The 27,803-nt window shown below is 42.3% G+C and overlaps 1 protein-coding gene across 2 annotated transcripts in view; it reads left to right on the top strand.

Moving 5' to 3' along the window:
- Positions 1–283: 283 nt before the first annotated feature.
- Positions 284–27,803, top strand: part of MME (membrane metalloendopeptidase) — a 135,399-nt gene continuing 107,879 nt past the window's right edge. Inside the window, exons 1-3 of one of the 2 annotated variants that reach the window (XM_036754638.1) lie at positions 284–477; positions 7,378–7,547; positions 8,613–8,648. In XM_036754638.1, coding sequence (XP_036610533.1) covers positions 7,388–7,547; positions 8,613–8,648 — 196 coding nt within the window. In that variant the 5' untranslated portion in view covers positions 284–477; positions 7,378–7,387. Of the gene's footprint in view, positions 478–7,041; positions 7,135–7,377; positions 7,548–8,612; positions 8,649–27,803 lie in introns of those variants that run through there. The other variant, XM_036754639.1, reaches the window with a different exon arrangement.

Genomic DNA, 27,803 nt, shown 5'->3' on the forward strand with positions numbered 1-27,803 from the left:
GTGTTTGGGGGATGCCTGAGCTCCTAGCGCCTGCGGGGTCGTAGCCGTAGCCGAGGAGCAGGAAGAGGAGGAAGAAGAGGAAGAAGAGGAAGAGGAGGAAGAGGAGGAGGGCCCTGGTATCCTCCTTTGGAGCGCTGCCTCTGCAGCCGCAAATCATCTTCTCCTCCTCTTCCTCCACCTCCTCCTCCTCCTCCTCCCACCCTCCTTTTCCCCTCCCCCTCCTTGCCTTCCCCCTCTTCTACCCTCCCCAGTCCTTCTCCTCCTCCTTTTCTGCCCCCGCCACCGCCGCCGCTGCCGTTGCTACCGCCGCCGCCACTGCCTCCGAGACTAGCTAGTGCTCGGCGCTTCCCCCAGCTGCCCGCTGCTGCCAACGTGCGCGCGGCTTGGGGCTCCCGGGGCAGCCCTCGGTCTCCGCGATCTCATTGGTTGGGCATGTGTCTATTTACATCATCCACGAACTTCTCCCAGATCCGACTGGTGAGTCCCGGGAGAGGGAGACGGCCCCAGGGACTTGGGGTGGGGGGCGGGGGGCGCCAGGGAAAGGCACCGGCAGAAGCGAGCCCGGGGGTTGCTGGTGGGAGAGAGACTACGGGGACGAGCAGCGAGCAAACGGATGGGGGACCTGCGCTGGGGCTTCGGGACCAGGTGCAGGGCGGCGGAGCTGGAGAGACTGGAGACCTGGGAGCTGGAGCTGGAGCTGGAGCTGGAGCTGGACAGCGGGGCCCCGGAGCGAGCAAGGGGGCGCTGGATCCTGGGAGAAACATTGGGAAGGGAGGGCAGAGGCTGGGGACTGGAGACCAGAAGAGGGTGGGGTGGGACGGGACAGGCTGGGCAGCACGTGGGACCCTCAAATAAGGAACCGGATGAGCAGGAGAAAGACCAGAGAGACGGGTGCGTTTGGCTTTCCCGCTTACGATCCCATCGTGCTCGGTAACCTCTCTCCTCGAGTTTTACTTGGTGGGTAGTGGTATCTTGGGGACCCAGTTCCGCGGCGGATTTGGGCTGGAGAATGTCGTTGCCATGTTGCTGGAGGGACAGGACGGCTTTTGAAACCTTGTTTCTGTCCTCACCGTGGTGTCCAAATCCTGTTGCCCTCTCGCGCCTCAGAAAATGCCATCGTCGCTTTTCCCTCCGCTGCCCCGAAGGTATGGAGCAGCCAGTACCTCGTCTTTTCCTCCTCTTCATCTTCCTTTCAGCCTGGGTGAGCTCAGTTCTGATTGCATGATTGTCTCCAGCATCCGGGCGAAGCGCAGCCCGGTTGTTCCTCCCCACGTCTATATAAAAGTTTACAAAACCCTCCTGTGATTTGCAACCTAAATTGACACAGAGATGCCGCTTTGCAATTACGGGAGAGGAACAGCACGCCCTCAAGCCCTCTGTTGATAAAGTCCTGACAGTGAGCACTCTCTGATCCAGTTCTTAATTAAAAAGGGCAATTTTCTTCAACAGCAGAAAGTAGCCACTGGTTTGCAGCGTAAGCATTGCGGAGCTGTCTAATCAGCTCCGAGAGCAGTTACATGCCATGCCTTGGACTGCTGGGATATATTTTTCGACGTCTGCTAAAGTTTCTAGATCTGGTGCGGTTTCATAGGCTTGTGCAGTTAGGCAGGCGATGCGGTTGAAACTTTGTAGCCAGAATCTCTTCCATTCCGGCTCCTAGCAGCGGGTCATTTATTAACTACATACTGGGAAGATAAATTCCCTTAGTGAGCTGCTCACTGGCTTAGGCCATAGGCTGAAGAGTGGAATCTGTCTCGACCTCCTCCTGTGCCTCCATTTCCACACCTGTTAAAGTGGTATAATAATACACATTGTAATTACATATCACAACCGCAGGGGCTGGAAGGAATAAGTTAATGTGAGTGGAGTGCTTTGAAGATGAAAATTGCAAAGTACGTGTATCCTCTGAACACACCGGTTTTCCTCCGTCCCTTCAATTTGTCCATCTGATATATAGATAGGATTATACTCACTTATCTGGAGGATTGCCTCTTTCAATCACTTTGAAGTATAATGGTATCGGGGCAAAAATAATCAGTCATCCTTTGATCTTAATTAGTCATTTCAATGAGTGGTCCAGAGCCATAACTGATAGTTATTAAGTGGAAGATTGGCAACCCTGCTTGGGATTAATCCTTCTATTTGTGACCGTCTTCCTTCCTCCCCCGCCCCTTCACGCACACTGTGTTTAAGAGGCTGCGTGGGGTAGTGGATGGAGGGATGAGCTTGGCTTCTGGAATACCTGCCCATGTTAATATCTGGATCACCTTGAACAAGTCTCAATGCTCCCAGCAACTCTAAAACTAAGGGACTGATTTGCGACTGTTGGAAGGAACTTAACCGTCCTCCCTACCCCTCAAAAGTACAAATACCTGTCCTTAGAGTCTCGGACTTTCAAAAACGTAGTACTTCCGGTGGAAACAGTGAGTCGATACAGGTGCATTTTTTCCTTAGCCTGCTGGTATAGGAGGGAAGATAACCACTACTCGGGTTAACCGGATCTATTGAATTACTCCTCCCACCCAAACTTTTAACCTCTAAAAAGATCAGAGAGGAGGCAGCTTGAAGTCACCTGAGTGACACACAGCCCGCTCTAAGGATTAAAATTCAAAACTCTCCCACCTCCGCACGCACGACCTCGTCCCCAAATTACTTAAGAGAATTTAGCTACATGGCAATTTGGGTAGTTATGGGTGCTAGAATTCCTAATATTTTCCTTTGGCAACTTAAGTTCCTTAAAAAAATTGCTTAGAACAATCCCATGAGAAAAGTAGTGAGGCCTGCAAAGAAAAAGACAATTTGCAAAAGAATATAAAAGGTGGTATAAACACTAAGAATTCCCTTTCCTTAAAGGAAATGGGTCCTAAGGAGTATCTTTGGTAGAGAGGAAGGCAGCTGGTGCCACTCTAGGTCAGTGTTAAGCCTGCCCTTGCCTACCTCCCTAGGATGGCTGAGTACCTTGGGAGCCAGATGGCCCAGCCTCCACCCTGGAGGAATTGAAACGGAAACAGTTAAAGGGAGGAAGATGCCAGGCAGTGTGCTACTAAAAGAGGAGTCGGTATTAACTTGCTACTTTTGCTACTGCTGTCTAAGCAAACAGACACTTATTTTGTTTAAACCTTTGGCTGTCTTGGTGAGGACTAAGTAAATTCAGCTTTAACAAATTTAGTCGGGTAATTGTTGTTTCAGTGAAGAGAAAAACATGGGGAAGAATTTGGGAAAACTTTTTCTTGATTTTTCTGAGTGTGGAGAAAAAAGTTCTGGATTTGAGTCAGGACTGCAGTTTCTACCCCATCTGCCACGATTCTGTGTGAATTTGGGCAGGATATTCCCACCTCTTTGGGCCTCGAATTGCTCATCTATAAAATGAGAGGGGTCTGGGACCAGGTGACTTCGGTGGTCCTTTATAGCACTAACTTTCTGATCCTTTGATAAATTATTGTGGCAGAAATACCTGGGGGAGAGGGGAGAAATACTTAAGTAAACATTTTGGGGAAATGTAGAGAAGCCTCTAAAACCTCCTTAGGGCTTAATGAGACCTTTGAAGTTGGGGGTGAGCATACCAGAGAAAAGGGAGCTGACTTTATCTAAGATCTAAGTCAGATTTATGCCTCTGTACCCAGAACCAAATGGCTCATCCAGCTAATTAGTTTCCAGTGGCGCCTTGCCCACTGTAAATGAAAATGTCTGTTTTGGTCTAAGCTTCTGTTATAAACAATGGCCTGGGTACTAAATGAAATAAAAAGGAAACAAAGTTTGAATCTATTTAAATTATTCTTGGGTCCTATTGAGACTGCAATTTAAATGTAAAAGGACTAAGTATTTTTGAGGCTGCTTTTGTCAGTTTCCCAGCCCACTAAGTTAAGATCAAATCAGCAGGGTTTAGGTAAGCACCAAGCTCCTCCAGTAATAGAAAATTGTGTGTGTGTGTGTGTGTGTGTGTGTGTGTGTGTGTGTGTGTGTGTGAGAGAGAGAGAGAGAGAGAGGGAGAACTCTTTTCAAATAAGTAGGTAGGAGCACATTAGGATACCTAAGATACAGTTTTTTTTTATGTCTTCTAACAGCATAGATTTTTATGTGACATGTAACCCTATATAGTTATGTTCAATATTGCATTTCTAAAAGTATCAAAATAATTGCAGAATAAAAGGGCTCCCTTCATCCTAGGAATGTCCGATTGTGTTCTCCTAATGGGGGAGGGTGGAGTCTCTACGCTGGATATCAATAAAATAGATTTCTCTACATCCCCAGAGCTTAGTATAGAGCCTGGCACATAGTAGGCATTTAATAAATGCTTATTGACTGAATGACTGGATTCCTTCTGTTTTATTTTTCTTGAATAATACTAGACAGTAGAGGTATATTTATGTATACACATATGGTTTGATTTTGGTTCTTTGAACCAGCCCTGTGATTTCATTGATAGAGGCAGTGATTCTTTCCTTCCGGAAATCCTCTCATGCAATGGTGTGGTTGGGGACACTTGAGGATATCAGAGACCCTTTCAGGGATCCTGGGAGGTAGAAACGATTTTCAAAATAACATTGAGTTGTTTTCTTCTCTAATATGATAATATTGATAGATATAGTCCACATAAACAGCAGCTCTTTGTGGGGAGGGTAGGGGAATCTTCAGTAATTTTTCAGTGTATAAAGTGGTCCTGAAACCAAAAAGTTTGAGAACCACTGGTATGAGGAGCTCCTAGTGAAGAGATCCTTCATTGGCACCTTTACTCAAACCAGATTTTGACAGAGTTGCCTGGCACACTCAGAGTTTAAGTAACTTGGCCCAGGTCATGCAGCTCTTGGGAGTTTCTCTCATATTAATATTAGGGAAAGGGACAAGACTTGTGGGATTTCGCTAGTGCAGGAAATTCTCAGAGGAAGAATTTTTTCCTTTTTCCTTTTTCCAATGCTGGTCAGCATTTTTGTAACTTTGAGTCTTAGACAATTGTCTGGAGACAGTATGTGTCTGAGGTAGGGTTTGAACCTGAGTTTTCCTGGTTCCTCTAGCCACTATACTACACTGCCTTTCAATGAAAATCATATTTAATAGGAATTGAAGAGGTTAAATCAAAATGATGATAGATAAGGGAACCATGTTTCTAGGGGTGCTTATGACCCCAAAATACCGACACGCTAGGTCCTGCCGAAAGAATTCGACTCAAGGCTTCTCAGCCAAGGGAAAAGACAAAGTTTATTAGGGATTCACCATAATGGGTTGTCTAAGAATCCCACCTTTTGTGACACCTGTTTTCACAAGCGGGCCAGATTCAATCTGCTAGATTGAATCCGAGCTGAGCTAGATTGAACCTGAGTGCCTTCATGGAGGCAAGATGGAGATTATATACACAAAAATTGTAGGAGGGATTGAGGGGTGGTCTGGGGTGACTAAAGGAGGCCCTTAGGGAGGGTCTTGAGGAGGAGTCTAAGGAGGACAAGATGAGGTCAGACTCCAGCAACCAAGAGAATGAGATTAAGGGTGGGAAGTAGCTGAAGGCATGGATATCAATAGTATCAAGGCTGGGAAGCAGCAGGACAATAAAGGGTGAGGCTAAGTAGAGATTTGGGCCTGATGATAATGTAAGGCTTGTGGCCCTGGGGGAAGGCCAGATCTAGTTGGAAGATTCAAGGACAGTTCAAGGGGGCTCCCAGAGACTATATTCCAGATTCAAGGGGGTTCCCAGAGACTGTGCCCTCATCAGGAATCATAATCAATATCAGTCATACACACATTTATATGGAATGGTCTGGACCAGAGGTTCCCAAACTTATTTGGCCTACTTCCCCCTTTAAAAAAATGTACTCAGTGCCCACCTGGAAATCTACTTAGTCTTTTAACATTTTTTTTAAGTTGCATCATTTCAAAAAAATATATAATATTTTTTTATATATATAAAATATTTTTAAGTGGCACATCTTAAATTTAATAATTTAACGTAAATTTGTGGGGTTTTCATGCATTGAAATTTTGATGATGAAATATTGTATCATGTAACCATATCGTGTCATATTATAAACAAGTCATTACATGCACATATTCCTGCTGACACATGCTGGATTTCCCAACAATGCTCAACATGCTTTCCTGCCAACACTTGCTTGTTAAGACCTGTAGGTGGACTTGACCACTGGTGTGTTATAACCTACATTTTATGTGTTTATTTGGAAAATAATGTAATCACTACGACTTTAACTCTGTTACACAACAGATGAAACATGTATGAATGGTATTTTCAGTGCTTCCAGTTGCACCCGAGGCTACTGTCATCCCCCCTGGATTGTTTTAGCCCTTCCCAGGGGATGGTATCGCTCACCTTAAGAACCTATGGTAGACGGTAGACACATATATGAAGACTTGTAAGGCAGCTAGGTGGCGTGCATAGAGCGCTGAGCAAATCAGGAAGACTCCTTTTCATGAGTTCAAATGCAGCCTGAAGTATTTACTAGCTATGTGACCCTGGGCAAGTCACTTCACCCTGGTTACCTCAGTTCCTCATCTCTAAAATGAGCTAGAGAAGGAAATGGCAAAACTACTTGAGTATCTTTGCCAAAAAAAAAAAAAAAACAACTTAAATGGAGGTACAGAGAGTCAGACACAACTGAGATGACTCAACAACAATAAAAATGATTATTTGTGTACAATGCACACAAACATACGTACACAAATATTCTCATATACACATACACACGTATACAGGCATATAGCCTGCCAAAATTGAAGCTGTTGACTTTTGGCCCATTGAGTAAATAAGTGACAGTTTTCACATGTATTCCCCAGGCAGGGCAGAAGTTCAGAGCTGATGACCAGCACTGTCAGAATTGCTGAGCTAGAAGGAAGCTATTTTTAAAAATTAAGAAATCAGAAACTTCCCCAAAGGTGTGTGCATGTGCCTGGGATGTGTTTGTCCATTCCTGGAGGAGACTTTGTTTTGGAAACTGTCATTTCAATCATTATCTTAACCAAAACCTCGAGGTATTTATTAGTCATTGATTTCTGGGATTATAAAGAGAGCCACGAGATAGAAAAGTAAACTTTGGCGTCAGTTCAGAGATCAAGAGGAGGGTTAAAAGTGATTCTTAATGACTGTACAGAAATTATTTGCTTCTGAACTTCTGAGGAGCAGAACCCTGAGTGAGTATTTGTCTAAATCTAAGCCTCTTGGACTCTCTTTGGCCATTCCATGGACATCAAGAGCCTATGAAACTTTGAGAGATAGATCCCTACCTCTGGGCTTCTAGCATGTTCATTTCAGGGCAAAGATTTTTAATAGCCTTTGAACAAACCATTTTCTAACCTACTTTCATTGTTCAATGTGTATAAAGGTCAGGCATCTAATAACTACTGAGGTATGTGCCATTTTCTCTGTCTTTTCAGACCTTAGGTTATGGGCAGATCAGAAAGCCAGATGGATATAACTGAAATCAGCAGCCCTAAGCCAAAGGCAAAACAACGATGGACTGCCCTGGAGCTGAGTCTTTCTGTTCTTGTTCTTCTACTCACCATCATAGCGATCACAATGATAGTTCTGTATGCCACTCATGACGGTGAGTCGAGAGACACTTCATGGGTCTAAAGTAGAAAATGAAATCATTGTCATGTGCTATAAGAGCTAACTAGTACTAATGGAAATTGTGGTTGGTATACACTGAGAGTTTAAGGTCATGCAGATAGCTAATTACATACACACACATATCTATATGCACATAGCCATCTCTATAGATAGATCTATGTCTATCTTCCTGTCTATCTGTATCTATTTCTGTACCTAGCTATCTGTGTGACCTTGCATAGTTCATGTCCTTTCTCAGGGTCAAATTTCTCTTATCTATATGATGAAAACTTCTAAGTTCTTTTTTCAGTTCTAACAGTCTCATGGGAAGAAAGATTCAAAGTTTTAGAATGTACTTAGCATGAAACATGGAATACAAAATATGTCATGCACTATATCTAGAAATCACTCAGGGCCCTAAAATAAGGTGTTCGAAGTTTGAGCTGAGCTTTTAATTACTTAGCCTACTTAGTTCATGTGCTTTTTTTGTCACAAGAGTCATGAAGTTTGGAATATTGGAGTTGGAAGGGGCCTCCCAAATCTTGGACTTTATAGGGCAAGAAAGGGGAAACCAGTTCCCCCCAAGAATACAAAATGTGTTAGTCACTGATCCAAGTGCAAATAATTTTATCTAAATCAAGGGTATAGGATTTCCTGGCAGAACTGGTAGGAGCTCCCTGCTCTTGACTCATTGACATTCAATAGGGCTTCCTTGGAATTTAGGAGGCCTAATTTGGGGCTGAGGAGTTTTCATAGGAAGGATTAGTTCCTTAATGGGAAAAGTGATTAGCAGGCCCAAACAGCTTAGCAGATATGATTCTCTCCCTCTAATACAAATCTCACTGAACACATAGATTTGTCTTTATCATCTAAATGTAGCATGCCTTTTTTATTGTATTGTTTCCCTCTGACTCGTGGAGATATATCATACTTGGGCTTCTATTATTTATTGTTAATGAACCATCCATTAAAATGACAATCTTAAATAGAACAAAAAATGGGGCAAAAGCTGCTAGTAAGTACATATTGTACATTGTTATCTCTGCTCCCTTTTTTTCAGATGGAATTTGCAAGTCAGCAGATTGCATAAAAACGGGTAAGAGGATGAATTTGAAATAAAATGAATAATTGTTTCCTTATTTCTTTCTTTCCTTCCACCTCCTCCTTCTTCCCATTGTATTATCTAAATGCTATTATGTTTACTTTTGCATCAGCCTCATTTACAATCCTCCTGATTTATTGATCCATCCCGTGGGTTCATGTTCAAGGAAAGTCAAATACATTGAAATTGATTAAGTACTTTGGTTTAGTCTCAAGAAAAGCCTACTCTTTTTGAAACAAAAAGTTCACTCTAGTTAAAAATTAACTCTAAATCCACTTAAATTCCAACTTGGAACAAAAGGATTTTCTCTGTGGGAAGCATTTGAAATGGAGCTCCGTTTTGTTTCTGTGCATGTGACATGTCCAAAGCCCAGATGCTGGCTAATGTCTTAGTGAGGAAGTGCCCTTAAGAAATTAATCAATTGAGATTCTGCATAGGTGACTGTTTTTAAGGCTTTTGGCTTACTTGTGTAATTAAGAAGAATCATCTTCCTTAATGATAGGATCAAGATATATTGATGAAAGCTCTCTAGTTTTCAAGCACACTTTGTTTGAATGTCACAAGTTTTAAATTTTATACCAAGGAGTCAGCCTCATCCCATATTGTTATACAACTACAGCCTAATAAAGATAGAAAGCCATAGCTGGCCAAATGATTCATCATGAGAAATCTGCTTATTGTTTTTCACTCATCTTAAACATTGACTGTTGCTTTTTAAGCCTTATATGTGTGTACAAAAGAGCCAAGTTAACTTCAGTCAATGAAAGAACAAAGACCTTAGTAAAGAGCAGGGTGATTCATCATCATCCATCATGGCCAATATTTCTGGCCTGGATGTGAAGAGGTTTAATCAAAATGATGATTGTTAGTGAACCATAGTGAACCATTCTGCTGAGCTCCATTGAATCTGAGCCCCTTCAGATTATATACACAAAGATTGTAGGAGGGATTGAGGGGTGGTCTGGGGTAACTAGAGGAGGACTTTAGGGAGGGTCTTGAGGAGGAGTCTAAGGAGGACCAGATGAGGTCAGAGTCCAGGAACCAAGAGAATGGGATTAAGGGTGGGAAGTAGCTGAAGGCATGGATATTGATAATATCAGGGTTGGGAAGTAACTGAAGGCATGCATATGATAGTAACAATAGAGGGCAAGGCTTAGGTAGAGATTTGGGCCTCATGATCACGTGAGGCTATAGTCTCCAGGGAAGGCCAGATCTAGTTGGAAGATTCAAGGAGAATTCAAGGAGGCTCCCAAAGACTGTATTCCAGATTCAAGGGGGTTCCCAGAGACTGTGCCCTCATCAATACCAGCATATAGTTAGTGTTTAGTGAATATTTACTGATTGATGAAGTAAAAAGAAGACCTAAGAGTCAGGAAAGCTTTGTGGAGAATGTACAACTTGAACTGGATCTTTGAGTAAGAGTCAGTAGAATTTGGAGACTTGGATGGAGACAATCCATGAGAGGGAAACTGCCTGAATGAGGCAGAGGCATGTGCTGGGGCATAGTGCCGATTGGAGGTAGCCAGCTTGTGGACAGTGTCCCTAGTTCAGAGAAGGAGGATTTAGATAACAGAGCCACTGAAGGTTTTTTAAGAGATCAATGGTGTGTTGAAAGTTCATGGCTTGTTCATCTGGAAGAGCTGTGGAGGGAAGGAGGGAGGAGAGTGAAGGGAGAGATTAGGAGTTCAGGAAGCCAGAGAGGGAGATGTAAGGAGGGTGGTAATGGGAACAGAGGTGAAGGAGCAGATATCAAAGACATTTCCAAAGACTTAATGAGTTACTGGATGTGGAGGATAAGGAAAAGGGTAGATCCTATATGAATTCAAGGTTTGTAGCCTGCCTGAGCTGAGGGGACAATGGGAATAAAGGAGTTAGGTGGGGAACCAATTTAGGAGAGAGAAGCCTCCTAACCAGGAGAGCTGGCCCCCTCCATTGGGCTGCCCCCTCAGGGGCTGGTCCCCTTCACAGGAAGCAGAAGCTGAAGGATCACTTACTTGTCAGGATTTTGTCTAGAAGCCAAAGGTCCTTACCCATTTTGGTGTCACCAGCCCCTTGGTGTTGAAATGCATGTCATCAATATAGAAGGAATATTTGAAGCAGTGAAAATGATGACTCTCCTAAGCAAAGAGAAATGAAAGGAGAGTTTGGAGGAATCTCTCCAGAATTAGGGGAACCAGAGAAGGAAAGAAGAGAGTAGACGGCATGTACAGTGGTCCCAGAAGACAAGGAAAAAGGAGGTTTCTAGCAGAGAGTGTTGGACAGTGCAAAGAGGTCAAGAAAAAAGAGACCTGAGGAGAGACCACTGGATGTGGTGCTTTGCTGTTGTTGTTAAATTAGGGTAAAGAGGCAGTGTGTCTTTGAAAGCAAATGGAAAGAAATCAGAGAGGTTGATGATGCCAGAGACAAAGTATATGTGGGAGCAAGGTAAGAGGCATTGTGGTATTCACTCATTTCAGTCGTGTCTAATGCTTCCTGACCCCATTTAGGGTTTTCTTGGCAGAGAAATTGGAATGGATTGCCATCTCTTTCTCCAGCTCATTTGCAGATGAGGAAACTGAGGCAACCAGGGTTAAGTGACTTGCCCAAGGTTGCACAGCTAGTGTCTGAGGCCAGATTTTAACTCAGGAAGATAGCACTCCATCCACTGTGCCATCTTGCTGCCCTAGAGGCCTCATAGTACAAAGGAAATGACATCAGGTTTAGATTCAGAAGACATCGGGCAAGCTATTTAATGTCTCTGGACCTAGGGCTCCTCATCTGTAAAATAAGGGTGTTGGACTCAATGGCCTTTGATGACCCATCCAGCTATAAGTCTTTGATCATATGATCTCTCAAGAATGACCAGATGGCTGGACCATGGATAATTGAGAATTAACTTGACATTTGCAGTTATGGATGTCACTTTTGGAGTGTGACACTAGGTATGTCTCACCTAAACAACCTGCCATCCCAGCCTCCTAGACTCTGCTCCCCAGAAACACAGTGCTGGCAAACAGCTTCTTGATGACGCTATATTTCTCCATTGCAGGGGATCCTCTCATTTTGAAAATGAAGACTAGGTAAAAAAAAAAACAACAAACCCTTGCATTCCTAAGGCTGTTAGCGAGGTTGATGGAAAAATAAGGTAATTTGGACAGGTCTATGCTGTTATAGAGCTAAGTCTGAGTGGTGGCAGGCTCAAGGCTCTAGGGCTTGATTGACCCATCTGCACAGTAGACACCTTTCATTTTTGACAGTCAATGTTGGGACGCGATGTTAGCAGCTTTTGAGAGATGCAATCAGGCACAACCCAGGGTAAATCCTAGAATCAGAAGGGTTTACTTAACTTGGTGGAAGAAGTTTGCTTGAACCCAAAAGGCATTAACCACCTCAACACTCGCTTTGGGATATTCATTTTTAAAAAATCACTGGCAAAGACGCCAGCTCATTAAGATATCTTCATCCTAAATCCTTTATCCCATCCTATCTTTATCTCATCCTACTCCTTTCTTCATGACCTAGAAGGCATCCTAAAATGGAAAATTCTCAGAATAGGGCTTTGACAGAAAATGTCTAAAGTAGAGCCTCTCTCTTTTCCAAATATGCCTGCTAAAAATCCATCTATTTCCTCCTCATGTCCCTAATGTATCATCAGTGTGCCAGTTGTGAGAATATTAGAAAACCTTCACATTAAATGTTACTGGCCTTCCTGGGAAAATTGAGCAGATAAGGATGTATCAAAGCTCCTCTTCAGTCCAGAAAAATCTAATTTTCTGCCACAGAGAAAAGAGAACTATTTTTGAAGGCTGCTAAATATTATTACCTGCTGTGTAAATTAGGAGAACTCAAGGGAAATCCTGAAAAGAAGAAGCCATTAGAAGAGGAAGAAAACTGCCAGGAATGCTTTAGAACCCCTTAAGAGACTCAGGAGAGTTAAAACTCATATAAAGAAATCTTTGAAGAGTGAAAAAGTAGACAGTGACACCCGTGCTGCCAAACTCATAAGTGAAAATGGCTTACAAATGATGCTGGCTCAGTGTGGAAGAGTATGGTAAGACAGGAATGCTTGCCTCTTGGGTCCTGTAAAGTCAGAGAAGAGAGGGAAAAGTGCCATGAAGAGAAAAGAAAAGAAAATATTGCTAAAGGTGGAAGCCACAGGGCCCAGAAGAGAAAAGATCACTGATTCTGGAGTCAGGAGGGCCTGCTGAGCCTGAACATTTCACCCCTAACTCTTAACTAGTGCTGCATGAGTGGGTAGGGCCGCATGGCTTCTGAGGACTCTCCCAGCCCCAGTTCTATGATTTACAACCCATTCATATGAAGGATTCTGGACTTAAGAGTCAGAAGATTTGAATTTAAACAACCTAATCCTAAGCCAAGGCTTACTGTCTGTGAGATCTTGGGCAAGTCACAACCTCTCTGGGCCTCAGTTTCCTCCACGGTCAAATGAGGCTCTAAGTCAATGATCTTATGGTCTTATATACACTTTTTGAAATGTTTAGTTATCTTAAAGGTGTGAAGTTATTCATCCAGGGAATTTCCACTGAGAAAAAAATCTCTCTACCAGTAGATCAGCAAGTGATAGTCCTCAAGAGATTCTTGGCACTGGGTGATTGTTTGTGTGGCTTGCCCAGGGTCTCCCAGACAAAATGAGGCTGGCTGAGCATGTTATCCTGGGGGCTAATTTGTGTATGGGTTTGTCTAGATGGCTGTTGACATCCCTTCCAAATCTCAAATTCTGTGAAACAGAATTCTCACATGCATCTAGGGCATCGTGACCAAGGCTGTCATGGAGTTAGAATCAGGAAGACCTGAATTCATGTTCTGCTGGAGGCACTTAGCGGAGTGACCCTCAGCAAGGCACTTCCCCTTACTCACCCTCAATCTACCTTATCTATAAAATGGGGACAAAGATAGCATCTCCCTCCCAGGGTCCTTGGGAAGGTCAGATGAGATAACAGGTAAAATGCTTTATGAACCTCAAAACTCAGCATAAATTCTAGTTATTATTAGTAGCTTGTCTTTGTTTCATCTTAACTTTCATAGTAAATCCTGAAATTTGTGTCTATTGTATGATACCATCAGACCCACAGACTCAAGCCAGTTAGTCATTTGATTCAAAATTGCTTTGGAAGGGACATCCAAGTCCTTTGACCCAACCATAATTTTATTTTTTTTTAAGGAGGATTTTGAACATTTCTATTTTTCTGAGGCAATCAGGGTTAAGTGACACAACTACTAAGTGTCAAGTATCTGACGTCAGATTTGAACTCAGGTCCTCCTGATTCCAGGGCCCATGCTCTATGCACTTCCCCACCTACCTACCCCTGAACATTTCTAGAAAGAAAGAATGATCCTTGAGATGTTATTGTGTCATGTCTAGATGAAGTATTTCTTGGGCCTTCAAAAGGCAGAGTCCCATGTCCTAAACATAGAAGAGGGACACCTAGAAGTTTAATTTGGGGGCTGCTGTCTTGTAATGTTCTCTCAGTATAGATTCAAAGAAGTTATCATGCAATTAAGTTTGAAACCAAACCTATAGGCGACACACAAAGCCTACTTCTTAATGGAAGGACGATGGAGTTGTAACTTGTTTAATTTCAACCTAGCATGTAGCCCTTGGTTTTGGATGATTCCTTCTCAAGTCAAGTATGTGGCAGTACCCTAAGACTGCATCAACTCAGATGAGAACCATTTAACCCAAAGCTGTTTTCTCAGAAGGGGAATAAAGTGGATGCCAATCAGGAGACTTGGAAGCTCTCACCCAAGAGATCTATCTGAAACTAAATGGCAGTAGGGTGCCATTGTTCTGTTAATGTGGCTTTATATTAGTGTTAAGGATTAAAAGCAATAAGCAAGAATGGTGAGCTGGGGCCATGCTATGCTAGATATGATGACTCAGATAATGGAGGCCACCAGTTTTTTTTAAATATTTTTAGTTTTCAGCATTGATTTCCACAAAATTTTGAATTGCGAATTTTCTCCCCATTTCTACCCTCCCCCCACTCCAAGATGGCATATATTCTGATTGTCCTGTTCCCCAGTCAGCCCTCCCTTCTGTCACCCCACCCCCCTCATCCCCTTTTCCCTTACTTTCTTGTAGGCAAGACAGATTTCTATGCCCCATTGCCTGTATATTTTATTTCCCAGTTGCATGCAAAAACAACTTTTTTTTTAACATCTGCTTTTAAAACTTTGAGTTCCAAATTCTCTTCCTTCTTCCCTCACCACCCACCCTCCCTAAAAAGACAAGCAATTCAACATAGGCTACATGAGTATAATTATGCAAAACCCTTCCACAATATTCATGTTGTGAAAGACTAACTATATTTTGCTCCCTCCCATCCAGTCACCCTTTATTCAATTTTCTCCTTTGACCCTGTCCCTTTTCAAAAGTGTTTGCTTTTGATTACCTCTCCACCCCCATGTGCCCTCCCTTCTATCATCTCCCCTTTTTTATCCCCTTCCTCCTTCTTTCCTGTGGGGTAAGATACCCAATTGAGTGTATATGTTATTCCCTCCTCAAGTTCAATCTGATGAGAGCAAGATTCACTCATTCCCCCTCACCTGCCCCCTCTTCCCTTCCAACAAACTGCTTTTTCTTGCCACTTTTATGTGAGATAATTTACCCCATTCTATCTCTTCCTTTCCCCCTCTCTCAATATTCCTCTCTCATCCCTTAATTTGATTTTATTTTTTTAGATATCATCCCTTCATATTCAACTCACCCTGTGCCCTCTGTCTATATATGTATGTATATTCCCTTCAGCTACCCTAATACTGAGGTCTCATGAATTACACACATCATCTTTCCATGTAGGAATGTAAACAAAACAGTTCCACTTTAGTAAGTCCCTTATGATTTCCCTTTCTTGTTTACCTTTTCATGCTTCTCTTGATTCTTGTGTTTGAAAGTTAAATTTTCTGTTCAGCTCTGGTCCTTTCACTGAGAATGCTTTAAAGTCCTCTATTTTATTGAAATTCCATATTTTGCCTTGGAGCATGATACTCAGTTTTGCTAGTTAGGTGATTCTTGGTTTTAATCCTAGCTCCATTGATCTCCGGAATATCGTATTCCAAGCCCTTCTGTCCCTTAATGTAGAAGCTGCTAGATCTTGTGTTATCCTGATTGTGTTTCCACCATACTCAAATTGTTTCTTTCTGGCTCCTTGCAGTATTTTCTCCTTGATCTGGGAGCTCTGGAATTTGGTGACAATATTCCTAGGAGTTTCCTTTTTGGGATCTTTTTCAGGAAGCGATTGGTGGATTCTTTCAATTTCTATCTTACCCTCTGGCTCTAGAATATCAGGGCAGTTCTCCTTGATAATTTCTTGAAAGATATATCTAGGCTCTTTTTTTGATCATGGTTTTCAGGTAGTCCAATAATTTTTAAATTATCTCTCCTGGATCTATTTTCCAGGTCAGTGGTTTTTCCAATGAGATATGTCCCATTGTCTTCCACTTTTTCATTCCTTTGGTTCTGTTTTATACTATCTTGATTTCTCATAAAGTCACTAGCTTCCACTTGCTCCAATCTAATTTTTAAGGTAGTATTTTCTTAAGTGGTCTTTTGGACCTCCTTTTCCATTTGGCTAATTCTGCCTTTCAAGGCATTCTTCTCCTCATTGGCTTTTTAGAGCTCTTTTGCCATTTGAGTTAGTCTATTTTTTAAAGTGTTATTATCTTCAGTATTTTTTTGGGTCTCCTTTAGCAGTTTAGCAGTTTTCTCGCATCCTTCTCATTTCTCTTCCCAATTTTTCCTCTACTTCTCTAACTTGGCTTTTCTAAATCCTTTTTGAGCTCTTCCATGGCCTGGGACCAGTTCCTGTTTTTCTTGGAGGCTTTTGATGTAGGCTCTTTGACTTTGTTGACTTCTTCTGGCTGTATGTTTTGGTCTTCTTTGTCACCAAAAAAAGATTCCAATGTCTGAGTCTGAATCTGAGTCTGTTTTCACTGCCTGTTCATGTTCCCAGCCAACTACTTGACCCTTGAGCTTTCTGTCAGGGTACAACTGCTTGTAGAGTAGAGAGTACTTTGTCCCAAGCTTGAGGGGCTGTGCTGCTATTTTCAGAGCTACTTCTACACAGCAAGCTCTGCCATACCAGTGCTCCTTCTTCCCCAAGAACTGCCATCCGGGATCGTGGCCCAGATCCAAGCAGGGCAAAGCAGGCTTTACACTCCTGCTCTAATCTGCCACTTAATTCCTCCCACCCAGTGGGCCTGGGGCCAGAAACAACTGTAGCTGTAGCCCTGGAAGCAGCCTCAGAGCTATACCACCTCCGCTGCCCCCAGGGTGGTGGCCAAAATGGGAACTCCTTTCACTCTGTTCCAGCAGCTTTTCCCACTAACCTTCTCTGTTGTCTTTGGCGTTTGTGGGTTGAGAAGTCTGGTAACTGCCACAGCTCACTGATTCAGGGCCTGTTCCACCCGGCTCCCAGTCTGGTTGGTTCTAGGGTGGCCCACCCTGGGCTGTGCTCCTCTCCACTCCCCGCTCCATGCAATAGACCCTTTCCAGTGACCATGCAGGCAGTCCTGGGCTGGAGCCTTGCTTCGCTCTGCTATTTCGTGGGGTCTGCTGCTCTAGAATTTGTTCAGAGCCCTTTTTATAGGTGTTTGGAGGGACCAGGGGGAGGGAGCTTAAGCAAGTCCCTGCTTTCCAGCCTCCATCTTGGCTCTGCACCACCCTGTTTTAACAATCCGGCTGGCAGCTTCTGTGGGGGTATAAGATTCACCCACAGCCAGCACCCAGAAAGCTGCCAACAGCACAGGTTCTTCTGATCTGCTTAATTAGGGAAAGCAAGGTGAAGGGGTTGATGAGCTTACTTTTAATTCAGCATTCAAATATCACTCAGTTAGTTCAGGGGAAAAAGCCAGCAACCTGAACTTCAAAACAAAATGCAAACAAATTACAAACATCAACAGACTTTGTCTGATTCAAATCCCAATACATAGTTACCAGAGTTCAACAAAGTTTCAACATCCGGGTTTACAAGCTGGATGGCTCCTTAGGTACAGCTTCCCAGAGTCTCCTCATCAACACCATCTGGGGAGCCCTGCACAAATGGCTCTGTCCTCCCTTCTCACAGGACTTCAGACATCATCAAACATCATCTGAATCACCAGAGCTCAGGCTCTGGCGATTGGTTCTTGAGTTGGCCCCTCCCCTTAGAACCCTGGGAGGTTCACATCCACATAGATTAGGTTAACACCTAATGGGGTTTGGGCCTGGGGCTTAGCACCTAGTAAAGCTCACTGAGATAAATTGAGTCACTCAAAGAAAACAAAGGCCATTCTGGTTACACCCTGTCCCCCCCCCCCAAGGCCACCAGTCTTAAGGAAATAAGATCAAACATCATTCAAAATGAATATCCAAATAAAAAAGAAAGCTAAAAATGATAAGACTGTCAAAGACATCACTCCAGGCTCTGATGTTTTGAGTCCTAATAGCGGGTGGAAGGAGACAGAGCAGTTTAGGTGTGGAGGTTTTTGCATTTTTTTATCTTTTGCTCAGACACATTGAGAACTAAAACAAGTGACCTATTGGTCAAACTCCCACAAGCCCAACTATTTCACACCTTGCTAAAGCACATTGGCCCCAAAGTATTTTATATTGTTGCTGTAGTGATTAAAAATAAATCTCTTGACTTAGGTTTTCTTGACCCTGAACCATTAGAGGTGATTTTCAAGGCACTAAAACATTTCTCCATAGCTTCCCCCCCTTTCACAATTGGAAAAATGATTGGTCTTATTTTGAGCCTGAGAGCATGTGCTATCTGGTGGCATGAATAGTTTCTCAGGAACTAGATAGGAATTAAGTCTAATCAACTGGAAATTTAACATTTCTCAGGTTTTAAGGTTCGGAGTCATCAATTTCTCATCTGTGTGGCCAGATTTTCCCATTCCAAAAGAGTTGGGTGATAATGGTGATTGTCAGATGTACCCAATCCTTCTTCAGAGCCCTGAGCCAGTGCCAAATTCCCATGTTTCCCATAGCTGCGTGCCCCTAGGAGGAGAGAGGTTATTAAGTCAAGAGCATTGTTTCAAAGAGATACAAGATTTATCATGTGGGTCTAGCATATGCCCAGATGAGCAAAGATCTATTTATACGGTTTGACTTTTGCATTGCTGTGCGAATGAATTATTACGGATAAGCCATAACATAACTAGAATATAATCATGACATTTTCTCAAATTTATATAGTGCTTCTTTTGCAATAACTTTCCTATTCATTAGCTTATTACCATATATAGTACTTTGTTTTTTCTTACATTGTACCCCATTTGAAACATCGAGTGTTATCCACATTTTATAGGACAAGAAATAATGCTACCGTGGACTTAGTGGACAGGGTGCTGGGTTTGCCTTGAAGAAGATCAGGGTTCAGATCTTACCCCTGATTCCAGACACTGCCACTGATCCTTCCTAACTTCAGGAAGTCACTTAATGTCCATGTCCTTCAGGCAAGTCCCTAGAATTTATTGACTAAGGAATGATGGAAAAAGCCCTTGCATTAGATTCAAACCCACTGTCTGTGACTTTGTCTCAGTTACCTGATACAGTGAAGTGGGAATGGGGCTTAGGAGAGCTTCATGATGTCTTCCAGCTTTAAATGTTATTGTCTGTATGTGAACTACAAGAAATAGAAGGACCACAATTTACAACTCTACCCCTAGTTGGGGGTTCTGCTTTGCTGAGGAAAAGCCAGATTCTTTGCATATTTCCTTATATTTGAGAAAACAGACACTGAGTAATCAGGTTCTAATTAAGCATCTTACAGCATGCTGAACTGAGCACCTGGAAGTCCCAGGTTCAGTTGATAGAACTCCAAACAGAGCCCCCATTTGCCCTCAAACTTGTCTCTTTTTTTGAGACTTGCCCAAACTGGAAGTGCAGTGGCCAGTGATGAGCCCAAGCTCCTTGTTGATTTGCACAGAGGCTTTGACCTTCTCTGTTTCTTACCCAGAAACTGTCATTGCTCCTTAGGCAGCCTGGTATCATCTACCCCTTGCTCTCTCCATACACTATCCCCCGGACTTCTGGGGGTTCGTCATATTGGTTCTGAACTCAGTGTAGACATCCACTTAGCCTTAGCTCTCCTGCAGTTCAGAATGCCCCTAATTCAAGCCATTCGCCAGCCTCAGTCTCCCAGAATAGCCGGGATTACAGGTGTGTGCTGTCCTGCTCACCTTCTAGTATCCGTTTTGATCAGATGTGCTCTTGACAATCCAGTGGCAGCCAAAGGTTACTGCTATTACAACACTGTCTCCAAGACCACTTTCTGCTCTATCTCCCTTTGCTCTTGGCAGCAATTTCTGCATGTTGAGAAATCCAATAGCTTAATTTGCCCATTGTTAGTAAGCCAGCATAATCATAATGCCTTCTCTCTAATCGCTTATTGCCCACACAGATAAACAAGCAAATATATGATTCAAGTGGCCCAACTTCGCTTTCCACGAGAGAAAGTTCCTCTCTAGAAAATCCTGAAGACTTCATGTCCTGAGTTAACAGCTGGCAGGCTCTTGACAGGTATCATAAAAAAGTCATAAAATCAGAGCTCTGCTTGTTAGCTTTATACTTATCCCTAAATGGACATTTTTCTCCAAGCCAGACCCATATGCCGTAAGTCACATAACACTCAGTGGATTCCTAGAGACTCATTGTCGGTCCGACCCATCGCTCAGATCCCCAGTGAGTTCTGTGCTGACAGGACTGAGGTGGAGGAGGAAAATGAGCCAATGGTTAACCCCAGGCTAGGCAGTGGAATGCTTCCATAGAGAAGCCCTGTGGTACAGTGGAGTCCGAGGGTCACCTGGGTTACCTTAGGTCAGAGACAGAACTTCTCTGAGCATCTCCTTCTAATCTGTAAAAGGAAGGGGTTGGTCTAACTCTACCTTTTTTGCATAGAATCAATGATACAGAGTTGAAAAGGACTACAGGCAACATCTCCTAGGTTCCTTCCTTTTTATAGATCAAGAAATGGAGACTCAGGGAGGAAAGTGGTGTGCCCAAGGTCACCCAGGGAATGCAAAAGGCAGGATTTGAACCAAGATCGTTTAACTTCAAGATCTTTTTTAGCTCTTAATCTATGATTCTAGGAAATGCAATGAGGATACTTTTTTAGGAATGAAAATGAAATAAATTAGTAACTTGAATCCATGTCAGCAAGAAGAAGCATACCTAGAGTATGCAGTATGGTGACGACAGGAGCTGAGCATCGTTTTAATAGACTGAATCTGTGTAGAGTATCTGTGATACTCCTCTCAGTGAAATATTGAAGGAATTACTCACCTACTTAGTCAGAGGTGGTGTGACTAGCCCTTAGAGAATGACTAGTTTTATGTCTGTGAATAATAGTATTTAATAGTATATATTAGAAATGTATATTAGTAGCATATATTAGTATATTGGTAGTATATGTAATATACTAATACCAAATAGTAGTCTATATAATATACTAATATGTTAATAGTATATGTAATAGTAAAAATACTATTAATAACCTAAATAATAATGCCTTTGTATGGCATCTTAAAGTTTGTACTTTCTGACCTTTAGGTAATATCTGAAGGTTCATAAAGCACTTTTACATATATCTTCTCATTTGAAGTACTATAGTACTAGAGGTTTATTTTGTTCCCATTTTATAGATGAGGAAAGTCAAGTCAGCAAGTGTTAATTAAACATTGTGTTTCAGGCACTGTACTGGAGAAGCTTACATTCTGATTGGTGAGAAAACATAAGCAACTAGGTACATACAAGATGTATATAGAATAAATGGGGGGTTCTGAGTAGGCAAGGCATTAGAATACAGTGGCTTTGAAGAGTCAGATGCTTTCCCTATTATTGTAGAAAGACATTGTTAGAGCCCCAGGTTTTATCTCAGTCCAGGACTTGTCCTTGTTCTCATGTATCAACCATTTGGTCTAAATATTCACGACTTAAAGCATTGATGAGGATAATAAAATCACTTTTCCCTGACTATCCAAATAACTAATGGAAAATTTATCTGTCTTATATTAATTCTGAGTTGTTTTGCCCTTCCCTCCATGTACAACAGTGTGTATAGTAAGCTGGACCAGCAGGAGGAAATCTGGGTTCCATGTACTATTGGACATTGGTGGTCATCTGGCCTGATATGCATGAACTGATGTCCTTAATTTATTCATGCAAAATCTTACATGGAGCAGGTGACAATGTCTATGCATATAGGTTTGTCCACAACAGTTACAAAGTAGATATAATTTAAATTTTTAGGAGCAATTCTCAAGATGAGGTCTAGAAACTCATGAGGAACCATGGGACCATTTTAGGGAGTCCTAAAGACCCTTCTCTGGGGTATCTGCAAGGTCAGAATTATTTTCATAATAATACCAAAATGTTTTTAATTTCTAATATAGTAGGTATTGCTAGGTCTAACTCATGATAATAAAAGCTGTTTGGAGGGATCCTTGATTCTTTTTAAGGGAGAGACCAAGAGAACCACTTCTTTAGGGGTCACTAGGAGCTGGAGGCGCCCAGAAAGGCTTCATGCAGAAGGCATTGCTTTGATCTGAATCTTGATGAAAACCAGGAAATCAAGAGATAGAGGGGATGAGGGAGGGTATTCCAGGCAAGAGAGACAGCAGATGGGAGGGGCATGTTATGTGAGAAATAGGCGGTAGATCAATATGACATGACTGTAAAGTATGTGGACATGTGAAATCCTTTGGAAGGTTGGGAGGGCATAAGGGGACAGGGGAAGAGCTTTGAATGCCAAACAGAGCAACCATGGCATTAAACCTGCTTAAATCCATTTTCTTCTTTCTTATTTTCCCTCTCTGCAAAACGAGAATCAAAAGTTTCTCATCTTCCAGGAAAAATGGCAAAAACTAATGACAGTCTATTTCATACTTTGTATGCCTCAGAGAAATGCACTGTAAATAATACATACTATTATGGCATGAAAATTACCAGTGCATTATTAGAAACCTTTAATGAAGAACAAAGTAGAGGTAATATGTTTTTGAAGAATTCTGGAGACAGTTTGGCAGAAAGACTGATAGGGATTGAGAAAGATGGTGCCGAATAAAACTGTGATTGGCATTTGCGACTTGCTTTGACAGCAAGGTTCATAGATGCCATTTGGTATTACCTCCACCATCTATGATCTGAGTTCTGGATCAGCTAGAAACAAATATAGACTAGCCACATGACCATGCAGATAATTATCTTGGAGCCAGTGTTCCTTGTAACTTGCAAGTGTTCCGTGATGACCCACTTGTTGGCCAGACGCTATTAAAGTGCCTCCAAGCAGTTTCTGTTTTCTGTGCTGCATATGGTTCACACTGGATCCATCCAGGCAAGGCCCTGTGAGGTGTTTTTTTTTTTTTTCTCCTATTTCACTAAAGAGCTTATTTCCTGGAGCAGGTTAGGAAAGGAGGAGCAAGGAACAGAGATCCCCTCCAAGGGCTGAAATTGAGGAGATAGTTTCTCTACAAATGGAGAGACGTTGTCCAATGATGAGTGGAACAAGTTTATACCACCCCTTCCCAAGCATACCTTCCCCAAACCCCTCCCTAGCCACTCTAGACTCTCCAGAGGAAATAATAAGGTAGGCAGGTACTGAGACTCTGCTCACTTAGATGGTATTTTTTTGAGGGGGAGACACACGGTTTGGCAAGATTTCTAAGTTTGTCTTTCATGTTCTTTTATCATCCCATACCCCTCTGTCACCTGCCAATATCTGATTTCTCTTAGCCCCATTGGCCCTAGTGTTCTCAAACCCTTCAACTGACTGCCCAAAGATCACTACAGCACCAGATCGAGTCTTTTTTCTTCCATCACGTGTACCCCATAACTTATAGAAGTAATCTGCAAATAGTTTGGGAACCCATTTCACCCTGAAATATCTCTAGGATCAATCAATTCAAGTACCTGAAGTTCTTGGCTAATCGATTCCTTTCTAGAAACCCTTTCTTTCCCTTGGTCCTTTTTTTTAAATGCCAATATTCCCAAAAGAGTAGCCACATTTAGTCATTGGCATCTTACAGTGAATTAGTTTAATCAGAACCTTTCAGTTTTATCAGAACATTTCCTTCTGCTAAGAACTTGGTATCAAGAGAGCATAGTCACCTTGGGAAATGGGGAGCAGGTGGTGCAAGGGGAGAGAGTGACTTTCTCCTGAGACCTCACATAGCACTTAGTTATACCCATTTCTCATGTGTGCATCATCTTCTGACATATTCTCGTCCTCTGTACCAGACTTCATCTTCATGAGGCTGGGAAGTACTTTATCTGATTTTGTATTTCCCCCCAATGCCTTCGGGAGGCCCCTCTGAATACACAAAGTACCTACAAATATTTGTTGAATTGAAATGAGGAAAATGAGAGGCAGAACGTACACTTCTGTGATTTCTACAGTTTTGCTTAGGGCTGGCCCACAGCAAGATCAGGTGTACCTGCTATATTAATGAAAAGGCCTAAAGACTCAAGGACTGTTAGAGTAACCACTGACCTTCCCGGTTATCTTGTGTAACCCCTTTATTCGAGATTAAGGCACTTGTCATAAATCACACAGGTCTTATTTGCCAGGGTATGAATTGTATGTGAATGGATGAAATACCTTGTTAAATGCTTTTAGGAAAGATTTTGACATTAAATTTGAATGGAGGATCCTGGAGTGCAGTGCCTTTCTTCCTTCTTTCCCTTCTCTTCCCTCCTTCCCTTCCCTCCCTCCTTTTCTCCCCTTCCTTCTTTCCCTCCTGCCATTCCTTCTTTCCTTCTTTCCTTCCTTCATTCCCTCCTTCTTTCCTCCCCCTCTTTCCTACATCTCTTCCCTCCTTCCCTCCTACTTTCCTACCTCCTTCTCTTCCTTCCTTTCTTCTTTCCTCCTCTCCCTCTCTCTTCCCTCTCTCCTTCCTTCTTTCTTCCCTTCCTCCTACCCTTCATTTCTTCCTTTTCCTTCCCTTCCTCTCTTCCTTTCCTTCCCTCCTTCCTTGTTCTTTTCTCTTCCATTCTTCCTCCCTTCCTACCAAGGTGACAGCTTCTAGCACATAGTAGGTACTTAATAAGTGCTTGTTGAATTGAATCTAATGCTTTTTGGCTTCTGAACCAATACAGATTTTGAATAATAGTACAATGATGGTGATACTAGAGAATACCAAGTTATATGTTGATGGGTGGAGCCAGACATAAGGAATTACAGAATTTATTGCAAATCATGCCTGGCCTGAGGCCATTAAATTTTGTGGAAACTAGGTCATGTGTTAATAACAGAACATTCAGTCTGTCAATCTCCATAAACTTTTACAGCAAGTCTGTAGAAGGCAATATTTACAATATTCCTGCTACAAAGTTCCTATTTCTCTGATAGCAATCAATGTTTTCCGAAACAAGTAAGATTTCTGTGTCTACAAGGATCATATGATGATTTCTTGATTAGCAAACTGTCTCATGTAGCTTATCTGTTTGACGTGTTGTCATAGTTACTCTCATCTCGATAATAAGAAGTAGAGAAGGAGGGGAGCCATCTGCCAGGGATATTAGAAAAAAAGACTTGGATTAGGTGGAACAGCTAACCAAATGACCCATCAGATTCCTTCCATTTCTAATTTGTTAGACATGCGCTGGCGATAAATCAGAATGCAAAAGGCTTATTTGGGCTTGTTAATAGATTTTTAAAAATCCATTAATGGCTTGCCAGCAGGTACATAATCTAGTGTCTAGAATGCTTTGCTTTGACTCAGGAAGACCTGAGTTCAAATTCTGCCACTATCACATACTAGAAGTTGCCAAAAATGTTCTTCTAGCAAAATGGAGTCATGGCTTCATAGATTTTGAACTAGCCATAGATAATCTAATCCAGTTGCCTTGCTTGGCTGATGCAGACTCTGAGTCCCAGGAAAGAAGAACTTTGCCTGTGATCATACAGTGATCAGACCACATTTCCAAATCCATCTTCGATATTTACTAGCTGTATGACCATAGGCAAGGAAATCTTTGAACTTTTCTTAGCCTTGGTTTCTTCATCTGTAAAGTAAGGTTGACTCCTTGACCTCTAGGGTCCTAACCAGCTCTGAATGTATGATTTTGTCTCCCTGTTTGGGACCAACTTAGACTTCACCCTCTCCCAGAGAGCTGAATGAGGCAAAGTCACACAGAAAGGAAGAGTCAGACCTTGACCTTGAAGCCAGGTCTCCTGACATGCTAGACAATGGTCTGGTCACCGCACTGTTTCGTTCCCAATAGATTAGAGCCCTGAAGACTTTCAGTGGGCATGGGGATTCAGTAGGTAGTAAAAGAAAGTATGGAGGTGGAGAGGAGGGAATTTGGGGAAAACCTTTGTTCTCTCTGAACTGGTAGAATGGGAAATCTTTGGATTTTCTCAATGCAGTTTGAAACCTAAAGGTAAAATGAAGTCATCTTTTCAGAATGCACACGTATCTGGCTTCCTCCATCATCACTATCCTCACTAACCCAGATAAAGAAATCAAGACTCAGATACGTTAAGGGGCTTGCCCAGGGTCACACATTAGGGAGATGTCTAAGATGACATTTGAAGCTTAGACCTGCCGACTCCAGGCCTAGTACCTAACCCTACAGCCTACCCTGAAAAGAGGAGGGAAACTCTGTCCTGGTGACCATCAATATGATGTGCTCCCAAACTGGTAAAATTCTGAATACAGCTTTGAATCCCCTTCATCACGCACCTATAAAAAGATAAGAGTTAAAGGACTATAAGAGGGAGGAAACAAGCATTTATTAAGCACCTGTGTGCCCAGGCACTGTGCTAAGCACTTTACCAATAATATCTTATTTGATCATTGGAATAATCCTGGGAGGTAGGTGCTATCATTATTCCTATTTTACAATTTGGAAAACTGAGGCAGACAGAGGTTATGGGACTTGCCCAAGGTCACACAGCTAGTAAGTGTATCTGAGGTCAGATTTGAACTTGGGAAGATGAGTCTTCCTGATTCCAGGTCTGGCATTCCATCCACTGTGCCTCCCGGATGCCCTTCAGTTCCTTATAGCAGTGAATTAGAGGTCCAGTCTGGATATCTCCATTCCCCCATTTGCTCAAAAGAGCTCTAGCCTGAGTCTGAAACTGAAAAATCTCACGTCCTTGTTGCCAAACATTCCACTGCCTCTTCCTCCAATCATCAAGTACCATTGTCTACTGGGAAAATTCCTTACATGTGAGGAGGAGCCCATGTAAAAGCAAGGAAATTGGCCTGAAAATGAAAAGCCCCTGGTTCTGCAGATGCTTGATTTGAAATCCCTGAAACACAAATCAGTTTTCCAGCCAATCACATTTGCGAAAAGAATGAAAAGAATTTCAGTATTCTCAGGTATGAGGTTAAAAAAAATTGTCAGCCTCAGGAATTCACTCTGAGAAGACTGATGATTAAGAGAAAGAAGAATCGGTTTGAATTGCTATTCTATGAAATTTATGATGGAGGCCTAAATGGAAATAATAACTTGGCTCCCTTTAATGGTATTACAGAAGAATCAGTTTCACCTCCATCCCACCCCCACCTTCTATGTAGGAAAATAATGGGGAGGATGATGGCAGCATGTTGAATTCCTTGGAGGAAAAACTATATATAATTTGTGTTGTTTTGTCAAGAATAACATAATTATTACTGACGATGATAATTACCATTGTCAGCATTTTCAATGGGTTACCTGACAAAAAAGAATGAATCAAAGTTGGTTTTACATTTCACTTGTTCCCATGAAGACATATTACTTGGTCAAATGGTTGCTTACAAGGGGCACAACACTGGTCCAGATTTCTCCCTTACAGTGAAGCTCATGTTAACCCTATCATATCATGAAATTTAATTCAAGTAACCAAATTTAGAGTCTCCTTCACTAATTTCACCTTATTTCAAACTTCAAGACTTTTCACAAAACTCAAGATTCTAGTCTGGCCCCGTTACTTAATGGGACATGTGCCTTTGGTCCAGTCACTGAACTTTGCTGACCTTCTGTATCCTTATCTGATTGATGAGTGCCTCAGTTAGCCCACTATATCTAGGCTACCTCCGGCCATGCTTTGCTTGACTCCTCAACTAGTTTCTCACCTGCTGACTGGCTATACATACATACCTTCTTTTCCTTTTCCACCCACCCTTTAGTTATGGAATGAGAGATTACAGTCATTGTTTCTAGAAAGCATGCACAGT

Source organism: Trichosurus vulpecula, chromosome 4 (assembly GCF_011100635.1).
Source record: "Trichosurus vulpecula isolate mTriVul1 chromosome 4, mTriVul1.pri, whole genome shotgun sequence".
Lineage (NCBI taxonomy): Eukaryota > Metazoa > Chordata > Mammalia > Diprotodontia > Phalangeridae > Trichosurus > Trichosurus vulpecula.